The 17,593-nt window shown below is 31.0% G+C and overlaps 1 protein-coding gene across 1 annotated transcript in view; it reads right to left on the reverse strand.

The window, feature by feature from the left end:
• Positions 1 to 17,593, reverse strand: part of LOC129972591 (protein Skeletor, isoforms B/C-like) — a 42,982-nt gene that overhangs the window by 20,171 nt on the left and 5,218 nt on the right. Inside the window, exons 2-4 of the mRNA XM_056086782.1 lie at positions 8,249 to 8,401; positions 2,158 to 2,230; positions 1,151 to 1,259 (exon numbers count right to left, since the gene is read on the reverse strand). Coding sequence (XP_055942757.1) covers positions 1,151 to 1,259; positions 2,158 to 2,230; positions 8,249 to 8,401 — 335 coding nt within the window. The remainder of the gene's footprint in view (positions 1 to 1,150; positions 1,260 to 2,157; positions 2,231 to 8,248; positions 8,402 to 17,593) is intronic.

Here is a 17,593-nt window from a genome sequence, read left to right on the forward strand (position 1 = left end):
TACCTCAGAATGCTTTTTTCTCCTCGCGTCTAGTTCAAAAACGATCTCGCCCTCAATATGGTTCGAAAATGATCTTATGCAGGATTATTCATATAGAATGTAGTCCAATCTAAAAAGGAACTATAGCAGAGGGGGGGTCTAGAGATATTAAACTCATCACGTAGAATGCTCAATCTAGTTATTATATACTCTTATGCTACCTAATGACTCGAGAACAGAAAAATAATCTGCTTATCAGTGGGTAAGAGAATACAAAGCGCAAACACAAATTTGTTTCAGGTAAAGCGAATTTTTATTGCAAAAAATTTATTTATATTCCAAGAAGAAATCATACCAAGAAATTGGGAAAAAAAAATGGCTTAAGAATTAACAGCAAATGAAGACAGTATTAACCATATTCTGGTTTCGGCGTTCAGGTTAAATAGCCCATAACACGATCCTTCCATTAAAACTGACGAAATCAATGATCCAGTTTGAACATTTACTGCAATATACTTTTTTGTACTTTTATAAGCATAAAAGCTTATTTTCCGTTTTTTTGGATTGCAATTTAAATTCATAATATTGTGCTGAACAAATAGCACATGAGGTTAAAAGTGTGGTTGCTCATTTTCAAGAGTGCTTTTAGGCACTTCTTTTATGATTTGGCAAGGATGTGCCAACAAGATATCAAGATAGGGAAAGTAGCAAATTCGAAAATCATCGATTTTTATTCTCACTTTAAACATTCTAAAAGATTAATAAGAGGACTTTGGTGAATAAATGCTACCAATATAGATGGTGTATTTTAAAGCTGTCCTAAAATTAAAATAATAAACATCCAAAAGAGCTGTATTTCATAAACATAGTGTATTTACAGTATAAGCAAATGAGAATGATTCTTTCAACGTAAGATGATGAGAACTCTTGTGTTCAGTGCAAAGAATTATGTTCTTTATATTTATTAAATGCACTGATTAAATCATTGGATCAATGCAAATTCTTAATCTAAAAAAAGAGAAATATATTAAGTAATATACAAAAACGGAAAATAAATTCTAGCTTCTAAACGGGACTTTCACTCACCAAACCACTTCCCTAAATTGTTTCCTTTGATGCCGCCATTGAGGAATAGTGGAAAAAAAAAGCATTTAAATGGAATTCAACTTACATATTCCCTGAGATCCCACACGGCGAGCCATTTGATAGATGAAAGCTTTCGATTATCAGGCAGTCGTAAAGTCACATCAGCATTCACATATCTTTGAAGTCGATTCGTTCTACAGGGACAAATGAGCGTTATTTGTAAAATAAAATACGAGTTAGAATTTCTTCAAACAAATAGTTTAGAAATTACAAAAGAGGGGAAAAAATCAATTTTTTCCCAATTTATTATATGTTAACATGAAACTAATTATAAAATTAGGTAGTGTGTGTGTGTGTGTGTGTGTGTGTGTGTGTGTGTGTGTGTGTGTGTGTGTGTGTGTGTGTGTGTGTGTGTGTGTGTGTGTGTGTGTGTTTAGAGAATTCGAGAATCTTTATGGTCTTAAAAATGTTCGTATCTTATATATGTATCGATTTCATGCTACAACATTGCGCATCTTCAAATTTGTTTAATATTTTTGAAGTTTTTAACACTATGCGGCGGTTAATATGACACGCCAAAATAATGATGTGTATCTTTTGACATTCCCAATAAGTTAGAGTGTTATGAAAACTGAAAAATGCTGAAAGCTACGCATTAATTTCTAAGCATTTATTACTTTACATTTGCTGTCTTGTATTTTGTAGCCCTTCAAATGCTAAATGAGCAATCACACTAAAATGCGTATAATTACTCATCAAATCCTTATCAAGAATTAAATATTTTATGTGTGCGTGAGCGGGGAAGAACAAAAGCACTAAAATGCTATTGCAATATTTCCTGGAAAGGGCTTAATGAAATTGGACATAGGTAAATGCTAAAATAATATTTACTTATAGAATATTTAAAATTTCTTTCACCATGGTAAAAAATTATTGAAATAAAATCTGAAATGCAATTCATTTGTTATACTTCATAATGATATTGTGTTATGATATTTTGGGAATTTTCTCAGCAAAAAATATTGTAGAAAGCAGATTAAAGACAGAATGCTGGGTAATGATACAATTTTAGAACCAATCAAGAGCCATTACCTTCCTTCTTCATCGGGAACAATAAACCCGATGTTGCTTGGTCGAACGGTGGCCCCGGCCCAGAAGAAGGTGTCTGGAATAGAAGTTAAGCATATTTAATGATGAAAAGAATAAATCCATACTGAAGAATATGGCTGCATATGATATGACTAGGGATTGCAATACCGGACCAAAATTTCAATACCGGTATTCGGTATTTTTTAGATCTTAATACCGGTATTAAAAATTTTAGAAAATGAATGAAAACGCAGGTGTTTCTTTGTTTTATTTGCCAATTTTATTAGAGAGTGTAAATATCACAAAAAATAATTTGTAACTTATAAATTATAACAGTATATAAAGAATCACAAAAAAATAAAGGAACAACTTATTTATTTAAATCACAAAAAAGTGTAAATATCACTATTCAGTCTGTGGTACTAATACAAATTTTTGAAATGTGATCCTAAAAAACATAATGCATCAATTGTACTGTCATTAAGCCTGAAAAGTAATTTTGTGCAAAAATTACTAGCTGTCGAAAACGCTCTTTCGGCATTTATGCTAGTTGGTGGTACTGTTAGCAATGCGTGATATACTTTTTCCAAGTATTTACCTCTAAATCCCTCATCTTCAAATAAATCGATTTTTTATCGGATGATTTTGGATATAGCTGATTTCTGTATTGTATTTTGGTTCGTTGAAATTCTTATTTATTGCTAATTCTAATTTTTGTTCAAGAGACAATTCCTTTTCACTATCGACATTAGTATCATCATAATCTTCGATAACTAAACCGAATTCTTTTGATTATGGATAGGTTTGTGGGTAAAAATTTTAAGAAAATTTACTATAAACTTAATCAGATTTGAATTATTTTCTTTTCTTCTTTTTCATTTTCATTTTTAAAATCATTATAATTATGTAAATACCATAAGACATTTTCTATTTCGATATGCCTTTCTTCTGTGCGATTTTTCAATGTAATATATATATCTTCAGATCGTGATGTGTGCTGTTAGGAGTAAACGGTTCCAACGTGTTTTAAAATCTAATATTAACATATATTCTATTTTATTTTTAGTTAGTATGTATTTTAGTAATATGTCATCTTTTATAGCGGAACGGTTAAATATCTTATGAATTTTCCGATCTTTATAAATTATAGAAAACAATTCTTGACGGGTTAATATTTCATCCTCATTAGCAATATCTTCTTCAACAATTACCTTGTCATTACCTTCATTGTCAATATCACTCTCACTCTTACTCTCTTCAAAATTGGAAGCCGAAGTTTCTATATCCACAGTATTTGGATTCTTCTGTTCTTTATTTTTTTGGCATAATACATCTATTGCTCCTAACTGAATTCCATGAGCATAGCACAATTGCTGATTTGCACCAATCAACTTTCCAACTTCCTTCATAATTGTTGCTCCATCAGTCGTTAAGATACAATATCTTCGTTCAGGAATAATTCATGTTTCGCTAATTTAGTTTTAAGCAATTAATTAAGCCATTAATTAGTTAATTTCGCCCGTTAAGGAGACATAAAAACAAAAACGTATACTATTTTGCTATGTTCGCGATCCCTGAACATATAGTGGAGACAATTTTAAAAATTGCAAGTAAATAACGAAAAACCGGTACTTAAACTTGTGAATACCGGTATTACAAAATTTTACAAATGGCTCAAAATACCGGTATTCGGTATCCCGGTATACCGGTATTGCAATCCCTAGATATGACTGATTTACAAGAAATTTCAAATTTAGGCGATATCAAAAAGAACTATAACTGCACGAGAACCAATGGCCAGAAATATTATCAGAATTCATTGGGAAATACAATTCATCAAAGTATAAGGAAAAAAAAAATCAAAGCTGCATTCCTTGTAGTAAGAGTGCACATTTACATTAAACTTACATCCCGGCCTTACGATAAAACGATGAACCATTGCTAAATAACCCCATACAGCATGAGAATACAGGCATCAGAACAAACAGAAGAACAACAGAAGAACAATCAGCTCCTCCACACCAAGAAGGTGAAGGAGGAGTTGAGTGGTCACCAAACCTAAGAATTTTCAATAAGAACCCAAATTTGTTCACCGAAAAAGACTTACTTTGAATCCTCCATCTGGCAAAGGAGCACATGTGCCATAATGAATATATTATCTTTATTTCCTTTTATGCACGCTTGAATACGTGCATAAAAAGAAAGTCAAATTAGTAAATTAAAATGAACTAAGATGCTTAATCTATTTACAGTCATCGAGCGTGGTTTTCTTGAAACTTTCTCACAAATTCTCTATTAAATTTAATTTTGTATTAATAACCGCATGCCATAATGAACAATAATTATGAAAGAGCCTAATGGCATTCCGTCTTAGGCAATTTTTTGGGTATGATCAATCGTTGGACATAAAAAAACCAGGAAACCGAATATGCATTTTGGACGCTATTTCCAAACTAATTAAAAGCAAAATTTAGCACAGAACAATAAAAGTCATGAGATCACGTATCAAATTCCATATATTTAAGTTATTGTGTTTTTGAATTATCTCCTTAGTATGCTTGAGAAATCGGTTAATCCTTTGACAGATCTGATTTGAAATTTGATAAAGATTTGCACTTTAAATGCTAAAAGTATGCTGAATTATATTTACTTAAAATGTGACTACGTTCAACATGAATTTTTTGAAGAATGTTCGAAAATAATTATATTTTTGAATATTTGCATTAAAAAAAAAGATATATGAAACCAAAATATAAAAATTAAATGGCAAATTAAAAAAAAAAAAATAGGGAAAAGGCTTTTTTTTTTGTTAAAAAGAGGTATAAATCAAAACTCTTTTAGTTTAAAAGTTTATCACATGATTTGCTTAAAAATATATTACCCAGTTCCTGAACTATAAATAAGCTGTATTTCGTTTTATTTCTTAAATATTGAGATTCAACTTATAAACAGCTTAAAATTTTCAATTTTTTTCGCACTGTGAAGCATTAAAACAAACATAAAATAGTTCTAAATGAACAGATTAATTATTCTCTAGCTCAGGAATTGCAGAACATATTGAGAAATTATTATACCAAATTTGAACAAAAAATATGTATTAGATTTTAATTGATGAGGTTTTTAGTAAGAAAATTCTATCAGAGATTGGAATTTGAGAAAATAGAATCTAAAGATGTAAAATAACGTACGTAAATACAAATATAAAAGTGTAACTTCTCAAAAAATAGATTCAAGAAAAAAAAAATTCTAACAGATTTATAAAGAAACTTTTTCAAACTTTAAGAATATTTTTAAAAAATCATTATTCCGCGAAAAAAAAAAAATCAAGTTTTTAAGTAGTCACCTACCTTACGTTTTTATATACTTATATGCGTGCAAATATCAAGACCGAGAGAAGGTCAACTCTTTGATGGATTTCTTTCCAAATTTGATATATATCTACACTGTAAATATTAAATTTATTCACCAAGTTGGATCCATTTAATTCTTTGTTCTATAGTTATCGAATTGATTTATATTTGGACAGCCAATCAGACCTTCTCAGAATGAAACTCATTTAAAATTTAATAGAAATCTACAAATTTAATCTATATAATAATTAAAACTATATACCATATTTCATCCTCTTGGCTTCAATAGCATTTTACAGTTATGTTCACAGAAATACACGATTCTAAAAAGGTGTTTTTCGGGAGTTCTGAAACTTGTAGATCCGTCAAAATCTCGAAATGCTTGACGAAATATACTTCGAAAGGATATACTTCCTCATATACGAGGAAGTATTAAACCAGAAGAAAATTAAAATACCATAGCTGATAATGAAAATGTTCAGAACAATCATTTTTTATATTCAATTGGTGGATAAAAAAGCAAAAACATTCTTGTTTTGACAATGGAGAACTTGCTGCAGGTAACTGTATTTGAATTAAGCGTTATAAACGCTTTAATTCAAATACGGTTAAATCCTTGGAAATTTCTCCCGTTTATTTCATATTACTCCGTTAAATATTAAATTTTCGGGATAGTACGAATTCCATCCTTTAGGTCGCCAGAATCTCGTATGTTTCTATTTTTCGCAGCGTTTCATAACGCTGTCTATTTTACCTTCGCATCATGGAGATTTGCCAAAAAAATCTTTGCTGCTGTTTTCGAATTATATCGTGCACTGTCAGCATCGGGTTACTATAAAGATCACCTTTTAATCTGCCATTGTTGACACTAACAGAATGCACATTAGAATTTGAAATCGGAATTGTTTGAAATAGAGTTAATATGTGGATAAAGAGAGGGAAATAGACGAGCGTAAATAAGGTAACATGGTATACCCAAAAAATATTAGACGCGTTATGTAAAGTAGATGAGTAAAAGGCAAATTACGCGCCTCATACCACAAAATGTTAGAAGCATACTGTGGTCTAGAATACAAAGATGCGAACAAGATTACATCTCGGAACTACAAGTCATAATCGTCGTGAAATGGTATATGAAACTACATTTAGAAGTTGGGCTCGTTGAGAAACTCGCAGCTCTTATACCACGCCAATTCTGGATATGTTCTGCAGTATACAGGAATCGATATACGTCGGTGTTCGAAATGAATGACATATAATGGTGAAAATTTCGAGTTTCTCTCGTGACAACATTCAATATATTTATCTGTTAAATCTTAAATATTTTTACTTCCTACTGGCAGATGGTGTTTCTGCATCGTGTACTGCTTCTAGTATTTTCTGGTAATTTTTTTCTAGGATTCTGCTTTGTGATTATAGCTCCTTCCAATATTATCTATGTCATCTAGATGTATTATTAAATTTCAGACACCTTTTATAACCAGATGTTTAAATGTACAGAAATTTAATGTATTATAAAATAATTGAAATTCAATAAGTAATATGTGGAGATTGCTGTATCACTATTCACTATGTAATCTGGCCGGCAAAAATTTAATATTTCTTCGCCAACTCCAAAGAGATACTTCCACTTGTTCTGTTAATTTTTCTTGTTTTGTTCTTTTTTGTATAAAATAAATCTAATCTAGTTCTTGTTAAAAATGCCATAGATTTCTTGAAGCTTTGAACATTTAAGTTGAAGAATCAATCCGTACCCCACAAATATTTTATTATTGCAAATTTTTATTATTATTATTGCTTACTGGTAAAATTTCTGTTATTAAGGGAAAAAATATTAAGATACTGAGAAAACAACTGAACACGGTCTTTATTCTGTATAGATTTTTCTAAGCTTCAAATAAATTTTTGAACCTCCATTGAAGTGAAAACTTAAAACAAGAGTGAGCATTTACTTTTAACAACTAAACAAAAGCTTTTGCGAAACATTAAAAAAATCTAATACTGCATTTTCTCAAAAATAGTTTATGCATCGTATTTTAAATGGTTCAGTTTTATATAACTACACATATTTTGGCTCAGTTTTAAATAATAGTTTAAAGCAAACTTGCTTTGCTTCCAGTTGCATAATTATATTCAAGTAGACAGTTCAAAAAATTAAATATTCATTTCAAGTCATTTGATTCTAATGGGATGTTCCTCGAAACAGGTCCGAGTTACATTACGGATGGCAGAATATCCCGCCAAATAAAGTTTTAATACTTTTTTTTTCAACTGACACGTGCCTATAGAGTGAATTGAAGTTAATGGATTAGATTGGCATTATTTTGTGACAGAAATTTTATGAACTACATTAAAATTGAAATGTATTGTCATTTCATAGAAAAAATTTAAAAGAAAGAAAAGCACTTTATCGAATTCTTTCTATAAAGTGCAGATTCCGGAGACAGAAAGTATTCATACATGTCCGATAAAATTTAAGTAAATTATTCGATATGGTAGATCATTCCTTAACATTTTTTATGGCAAATTACCTTTGACAAAACAACTTTAAAACAATATTTCTAAGATTATTTCTCAATCTATAACGCTCCTAATTTCTCAAAACTGTAAACTATGTTTATCAATAAAAGTTCAATATATTTCGTGGATTAGAATTTATCACTGCTAAGATATCCTCCCAATTACCAAATAAATAAATGCTTAAATAAACAAAAAAACATGAACGCTGAAGGAAATGTCCTTACCTTGTCCCAAGCCATCATAGAAAAAATTCCTGATGAGAAGTGTATATTCATCTACAGCATAAACTTGCCCAGTAACTTGGTTCGCATAGGTGTTCAGCTTTCCTAGAGGAAGGCCAACGTAGTCTTCATCACCCAACACAATAGGTAACAAACCTGCGAGGAAAGAATTAAATGAATAACAGCATGTTAAATTATAACATATGCAGCAAGTATTTTGATGAACAACATATATCAATAGTATTCTGCGTAAATAAAAGTGAAATTCATAACTAGTTTGTATGTTGTAGAAATCCAAATAAGAAAAGTGATTTTTTTTAAAGTTTTGCTTATAAGTACTATGAAAGGGGAGAAAAGTTTTCTGATATTTAATTAAAAAGTTAATTTTTACTTTCTCGTATATCTAGTATACGGAAAGCATAGCAGTGGTATAAAATTCGAATGCGAGATTTCCACGAATCACCACGTTTTAGTCTTACCTGAGTATGAAAAACTTATTTGGGAAATGACCGTCTGTTTATCTATGACAAATATAACTCAAAAACACTTAAAGCTAGACGGTTGAGATTTGGTATACAGTTTGCACTCCTCCAACGTTTATTACAAAACGAAGAGAGCTAAATAGATAAGATTCGGCACACAAATTTGACATCTATAGTATAGACAGCTGTCAAATTTTGAGTCAAATTCAATGGGAGATTAATCGTCTGTCGGTCTGTACTTCCAGAAACATAAATGCGATAGTTCAAAAACTCAATGAATTAAATATATCAAATTTGGTATGGGATTGTATGCCTCCAAGTGCAATTTTGTGTCAATTTTGGCTTTCAATCCGTTCAGAGAAACGGTCTGAAGCTCAAATTTGATTTTCGTATACTATTAATTACCTGTCAGGGATTAATTGTGAAATATCTCCCCAAGAATCACACAATACATTCAGTAAAAATGATAAATTCATGCGAAAAGTTAATATTTCGTAACTATTGTACGCCAATGCCATGTAAGGCATTCTCTGGCAGGACAAGTTTATCAGAGAAAGCGAGACATTTTTGAGGAGACCACTCCTGGTAGTTTCATAAATAAAAACCGTACTTTCATTTATATTTGCTTACATGTTGTGCACACTTGAAATTTTTGCTACAATCACAAATATCACTTGGTGCTACAGTGCTTGATTCCTTGTAGCTAATGCTGTAACAAGACGAATTTAAATTTCGAACTAATTTTGTTTATTCAATTTCATTCTTTCATTCTTTTTTTTTTCAAACTGACATCAAATTTGCCAAATGGTCACCAAGACGCGGCATCAATTTAGTAGCTATTACTATATGTGTAAAAATATCTCCATTGCCAAGTGATTTACTGGACTGGGAAGCAATATTACAAATTCATAACAATGTGATGAATAGGCTAGAAAAGATTCATCGGCAGTCATTTACTCGTTTTAAGCCACCGGTGACGATTCGAAAAAGAAAAAAAAAAAAAAAAAAAAAAAAAAAAAAACGACAAAAAACATAGGGAGTGATCACCTTGAAACTTTCTCGCTTCTTCTTTTAATAAAGGCGAATTCTGGTGCTCGTTATATTGCTCTCGCATAAATATTGTGTCCCTCGGGCAAGGTCATATGTGTCGCGAATGCTCAAACATTTATTTTCAGAGTTCTGCATATGAACGTTTTGCAGCATAATGCAGAAAAGCATTTGAAAGCTTTCGAGTAACCATTTCAGACGCTTTTTTTTTCTGGCCGTCTGAGATCAAAACTTGACAAGAAATTGTAATTTTCAATAACAATATTACCTGTCAAATTTCATCTATCGCGTTTACGTGCATAACTTGTTAACTCTATAATTTCCCTGCTTCAATTAGATAACATCTTTAAGTTTGGAAAGACGGACGCACTGATTCAACTAAAAATCTCTGGAACAGTTGATGTGATTACAGACTTTAACCCCTTGCCTGCCGCGGAAGTATATATACGTCTCCCTAAGTCAATGTGTTAACTGCCCCTGGCGTATATATACGTCTCGCAACTATATACGTATATATACGTGGCACTGGGAACCGAATCTCGCAAGTTACCCTCGGCAGGTAAGGGGTTAAGTAATTTGTGAATCGAATAATAACGACTGTGAATGACTCATTTTAGTTTGAAAAATATGTTATTTGACGCATAAATCCCACTACAGCACCATAGTCAAAAGGTAATGGATTTGATTCAAAATTTGATACCCATTTACAGTTTAGTGTGAACATGGTGTACCAAACACACATAAATGAGCGAGACATTTATGTGGCGACCTGTTTCAGAAAATGGGTAGATAAGCTGGAGAAGATAATCATCGTCTATCCAAATGTACAATCAGTCATGCATCTTTTGCTAACTAATGATGAGTGTCCAATTCAAAAGAGTTCAAACAGCCATGAAGGAAAACGATGAAGATGAAACAATTCACATCCGATTATAATCAATGTTAGAACTCATAACTAGTATATTCCTGGAACAATTATAAAATACTGGAAGATTATATTGCTCAGAAATTATTTCAAAACTAGAGATTTAAAAATAGATCCTGGAATGGCACATTTTAGGTTCAATAATACTTATTTCGATAGCCAATAAAAAAATGAAAGGAATGCATGATTGATAAGATTTGTTGTGATAAGAACTTTTCTGGACCCTTAATATTTTTTACAGAAAATGAATACAGGCTCTTTTTAAATGCATAATTTCAAATGATTACAATTTTGGGTAAATCAACAAAGTTGTGTATCAAACTATGTTATGTATACAAGGCGAATTATGAGAGAATTGTAAACATAACAAAATAGATCCAATTACAAGAGTTATGCGCAGCATCCTCACAGGGAGGTACTTGCCGTCATTGGCAATAGAAATGTTAACAAGTCCCACTATCATTAATATGCTCCCAGGAAAAGAGGGAGCTTACATCCCGAGTTCGGCAGCTTCTCGTCATTGAGCATAAAATGCCTTTGTTTTGAGGAATTCTTCGTCAAAAGGAACATCATTATAAACGTTAATGAAATAGGCAAGAATATTTGCGATAAAAAAATAAGAAAAGCTGCGTTTTGCAAAAATCTTTAATTTCTGTTTCAATTCTTCAAAGCCACATTTTAGGTTATAATTTTCCTTCGAAATCCATTTGTAGTTATAAATTTGAAAATTCTAATGTTACATGCTTATTATCAATAAAATGTTTTTGTGCTGGTATTCTTTTTGTAAATTGCGTGATGTAAAATTTGTTATGCATATAATGCAACGATTAACATAATTATGCCAGATGAAGACAGTACAACGAATCAAGTCTAATGATGTAATCTTACGACGATGTTTCACACGAGGTGTTCAATTCCTCCCTCCCTCCCTCCCCCGTCATCCTTACTAATAAAAATGAATGTGTATGAGTGTGAATTGGAGCTGCGCAGACCTGATCATTTGACCTACAGCTTCCAAATTTGGCACATATATACTTTTGAAAGTGGAAATGTAAACCTCGAAGCGTTTTTGAAATTTTAATTAGAAATTTATTTAAAAATTAAGCGAAATTTTGGCGTTTTCCTACGTTAATAAAATATTGCCAAAAGAACTTTTACACTTTTTTCAAAATTTAAGATTCTTTTTTTCAAATGATACTAATTTAATAGTCGTAAGAATATTTGCTGAAATTTGGCAATTTTTTTAATTTTATTTTTGTTTATGTATTATTATTTTGTTTAATTTGTGACAATTATAGATCGCATTGTTTTCCTGAAGTTCAAACCGTTTTCATTGTTTCATCAGTTATCAGATGGTTTGATTTTCTTCCATTGTTGAAAATTAAAGATTTTATCTGTATATGTAGTTTACGAGACAGATAAGCAAGTGAAGTTACAATACAGCCAAATTTATAAAATAGATAAACCATACATTTACATTTTCAATAGCATTATGATGTCGTGGGACAAGAAACCATTAGAAAGTTTCGAATACGATACATACATGAGAATTAAAGGAACACATCTTAAATGTCCGACACTTTTAAAGTATCATGTTTATGAAGTTATATCTAAACGATTCAACTCAAAGTAATGATAACGAATATTTCCGATCAACCAGCTGGTCGCCAAACGCGACTAGTATAAGATGAAGCTAAGAGTACAAATAATAAAACATAGTACATAAACAAAAGTAAAAGAATATAAGTAAACCTTCAATAATCTGAAATAAAAAATATTAGAATCAAAATCTACAGAAGCCTACTTTTCTATAGTTTCTTCTAACAGAAACAAAACAGTTCTTTAAACAACAGCTAAATGCTTTATTAAAAAAAAATTACAAAGATCAAAACATTTGAAAAAAAAAAAAACAGTTTAGAGAACGAAAAAAAAAAAATAGAATTCTTTCCTAGAAGAAAATTGTTTCATAATGGCGGTCACGGCATATCAAGCCACGGTGAACACACTTTTTCAATAGGCCATCTCACGATTAAAAAGATTCGAATTCTCAACTGCTCAATTCGATGCAGCCGAATTGAACCAAGCGAAGGAACGTCATTAATACGAGGCATTCTCCCCACGTACAGAATCAAAACTAGGTCAAACGATTGTTTAGTTTTTGAAAGGGTATTTGACGCATGAGTAAACGTTGTCCTTTGTCACTCGGTGTCCTTGGTCGAGACGGGATAAAACTATCCGAGTGAATCAAGCTTCGATTAAAACAACTCTCGCGATTAAAAGAAACAGATTTTTTAAAAAATAATGAAACCGGAATTCCTTCGGATTGGGTAGAACTGGATCAGGTTGCAAAGGCTGTTGGAATAGAGAAATTACAAACTTGCAAAGGAGGAAAAGATTTAAAATATTTTATGTCAAAGGGTTCAGCAGACAAGAAAATATGAGCAGAGGAGATGTTCTTGGCTTTCTGGTGCCCATTTTAATTATTCTTAATTCTTATTCTTAAATGAGCAGTGTTTTGTTGTATACAAAGCACTGCTCATTTAAGAATAAAATGACAAAAATCGAATCCATGATGGATCTTACATTAGATCAAAGATCCAATAAAACTTGCAAGAGATCCAATAAGAGTTGGGCCTTGCAAAGTTGACTTGTAGAGTCTTAAAACAAATTTCGTACAGAATAAAGCATTTTATTGTTTATGAAACTGCACATATTGGTGTGACAAGGTTCTTAAATATATAAAATGATAAAAATTCTTTTAGTATTAATAATTACATTCTTTTAGTATTAATAATTACATTCTTTTAGTATTAATAATTACATTCTTTTAGTATTAATAATTACATTCTTTTAGTATTAATAATTACATTCTTTTAGTATTAATAATTACATTCTTTTAGTATTAATAATTACATTCTTTTAGTATTAATAATTACATTAATTACTAGCATTTCAATCGCCCAAATAATTAATAAATTAAATAATATACCCAACTGCTTCATAAACGTATGAAATTTTTTGGCATACGAATTACTAGAATAAGGTTATATGTAATCGTGTTCACATTTTTTACATATTTATATATTAACATAATTTAGTTTTTATTTTTTGAAGAGGAAGGAAAGGGGGACAACCTCTGGTTTAGTTATATTAACGTCCCTCCGTTTTTAAAGCAACACTAGGGCTATTTTGGGACGGACCTCGTAATTTTGAACCGTAGTCAGAAGACGAGGACGACACCCGATAGCAATCTCTGATACGACAACTAAAATGTCTCCGAAGGCAATTCATTATTTTCAATTTAAAGAAAATTCTTCCTGAAGATGAGACAATAATTGATAAGGCCAATATTAATTTTACTATGCTAGCAAATTTTAGAAATAATTCATATATAGTTTTTTAAATAAAGTTCGTAATGCTACTGCCTTGGGAGACAAAAAAAAAATGACAAATTTTGATGAAGCAATGCAATGAATATTGTTAGCAAAGCCGGATTGAAATCTCGCCAACATTTAAGAAAATAATCTTCGATCAATTCGTGAATATAATTCAAATTATAAAAGATATGACACGAGTTCGTGTCAAATCGCGTGAAAGACGCGATTTGACACGAACTCGAACTTTAGAAAACCAGCGAGAGTGGTCTTCCAAAACTTACTCGCATACTCTAATAAATTTGTCATACCAGAGAACTTCTTTCATGACACTGGCGTTACAATAGTTACGAAATATTAACTTTTAGGATGAATTTAGCATTTTTAATAAATCTACTGTCTCATCCATGGCGAGTTTTTTGACGATTAATCCCTGCCACCGGTTAACAGTATCCCCAAATCGATTTTTTTAGACATGTTTTTTTAAGCAGATTAAAACACAAATTTGACACAAAGCTACACTTGTAGTCACAAAATCCCATAATCGCATTTCATATATATAAGCCACTGCATTTTTGAATTATCACTTTACTTGTTCCAGATAATCAACCCATAGCTGAATTTGGCTCACAATTTCACGAGTGTATACACTACAGATGTTGTTGAATCTGTGTACCGAATTTAATCAATCAATCTGGCACTCTTCGTTTCATAATTATCGTATTAATTTATTTCGAATAGCGGGACTTCCCCTGAACAGATTGTACTCAAGTGTAAAATGTACACTAAATTTTGTGTAAAATTACCGTATAATAAATTTCTAAATTATAAAAAAATAAATTCATGGCATGCAGATAATAAATCCAAAAATTGAATGTGTTTCAGTTACTCAACTGATTGAAACAAAAATTTGACACAAAACTACACATGTAGTCTCAAAATACCGTATCCAATTTTAATACATTTAAGTCATTGCGTTTAGATGTTTCTGAAAGGACAGACCGACCGACAGTCAACCCTTCGTTAGCTTTATCTCAAACTGACAGGTATTTATACTAAAGATGTTAAATCTGTGTGCTCTTTTATATCCAATTCTTTTCATTTTATAATTTTCGTGTTATATTCGAACAACCGTACAGACAGACTTCCTGTGAAGAGATTTTCTTAAAATATGTCAGAAATCTACAAATCTGGTTTTAAATCCGTATACCAGTTTTCATCCATCTAGTTCAAAGCGTTATTTGTCTTTGTCACAGACAGACGGATATTTTCCAAAAATGTGTTTATCGAATTCAAGGATGTCTAAAACGAGATTCATCGAAATCTCGAGTTCAAATTTTTTGTCGATTACTATTCTTTCTCTATACTTGGTATAAAAGAAAGAAAAAATAATAATGATATTTTCGATAATGACAAGTTGTGTTGTCTGCAATCGTAGAGAAGATTAAAGCAATAAACTTTACCTGAAACTGGTGAACTTAAAATATACATAATCGTTAGTTAATAGCCAAAAATATGTATATTCAAATTATAATAAAAAAAGAAATTAAAAAAAGAAATTTCCCAACATCACTTAGCGGTATGTGAGCCTTCAGAAAGAAGGCTTTGTGCCCTAGCATCATTTGCAACCATTCGACAAGAACCCTGGGCCCAGAATCTAATACACAGCGCAATTTTCATAAAAACATTTACCAAATTTTTATTCGTCTCGATGGTTCTATTTTTGAATTATTTTCATCACGGCATAAATCAAAGGCAGATTCTCTAAAACAGTTTTTATTGGACAACAAAATCTCGAATCAAATCTTTCGACAATTACAATATTTTCACCCAGGAGGGTGACAATGGTAACTAGGGCCCAGAAAACGGCATTTTTTTTTTCAATATTAAAGATATTTCACTTTAAAAAGAAGCATGAATGCACTAATGTTTTATTTCCATGTGTTCCATAAGACTAATGCCTCGGGTTCTATATCCACTCCCGTTGTTCATTGCCCCTCCCGGACCGGTCGTTATGTCATTGATTTCTCCCTTTATACAATACCCTTATAGTTTGCACACGAGAAAGTAAAAAAAAAACTGTGCAAGACAATTTTTAAACTTTAATCCCGTAATCATGGTATATCAAAAGAACATCGAATTATCACTTCTCAGTGCTTCAAGCTGAAATTAAATCTCACTTGCATCAAAATTCTCCCCAAAATTACGTATAAACCACAAACACATTATGCATTCTATAAAATCCTAATTAAATCAGTAGTGCTGTAAATTTCAGAAACTGAAACTATTCGATTTGATAATAAAAATTAATTAATTAATTAATATTTAAATTTCATTACAGCTTCGAATAAGATCCACCAATTAACATTTATTCTTTGAGATGACTGCTAATTGCCCTAAAATAATGAAATTAAAAGCTTCATTACGGAGTCAGTTTTGGTCGTAGAAGAAGTTTTTTTTAAAACGTTACTGCGTGAAAAATATTTTACTAAATGTGACCAATAAGACCAGGAGAATTGTATAAAAATTTAGAAAGCAATTTCTTTAGTAGTAAGTTTATTGACTGAAACTATAAAAATATAATTTTTTAAACCATTTGAAACCTTTTAGAAACTATCTTTAAGGGTTTAGAAATTAACTGCCGTGTTACAATTAGAGTGAACAATCCACTTTTTCCTCAGTTATACCTCTACTTAGACCCTTAATGATGATTCAACTAAAATACTGATAATATACTTTTTTTAGTATAGCTAGAAACTCATAAAATTATCGCAATCTTCCACTAAAATCCCTCCGTAATGGAGAGCTCTGCTATAGAAATATCTTTTGGGAGTGTCTGCTAAAAATAATCATCAAAATTCGATATTGAACGTTAATCTGCCATTTTGTGAATTTAATGAATAACTGAATATTTTACATATAGGTACATACATAATATTTTACTGAAATTATTATATATGTTATGATTTGCAAGTTGTTGATAAAAGTAATAATGTTCTTATAATATTTACTATTGTATAAGAACCAAAGTCAAAACTAAGCCCTTCTGTATTTTAAAATCTTGCATTCGATTAATACATATCAAATTTTATAGTTCTTTAAACCCAATCCGTTGTGTTGCACGTCATAATGGTCACGTCATATTTCCTCAAACTTGCATTCTAAAAGTCAATCATTCAAAACTAACTGTTAAGATTCTATCTGGATTTCCATTTCATTCAGTCGTTTCTCTACTTAAAATACTTTTATGATGTGGCTTCATAAGACAATAACAAATATGATAATCTGACTTCATTTAGTTTAGTACTAAAGATTAATATTTACAATTCTATTTACGTAGCTGTTGCCAATCTCAAAAAAGAAAACTTCATTTCGAGCGCAACAGAGAACTTAATTTTAGCCCGGCGCCAGCGGTCGCTCATGACAGAGGCTATAATTCGACACAAAAATTACACATTATCCACAAAAGCCTGGAGTATTCAATGAATTCTTAGATAAATCAGTAAAACAGTATATTTCC

The sequence above is a fragment of the Argiope bruennichi genome, chromosome 6 (assembly GCF_947563725.1).
Source record: "Argiope bruennichi chromosome 6, qqArgBrue1.1, whole genome shotgun sequence".
Lineage (NCBI taxonomy): Eukaryota > Metazoa > Arthropoda > Arachnida > Araneae > Araneidae > Argiope > Argiope bruennichi.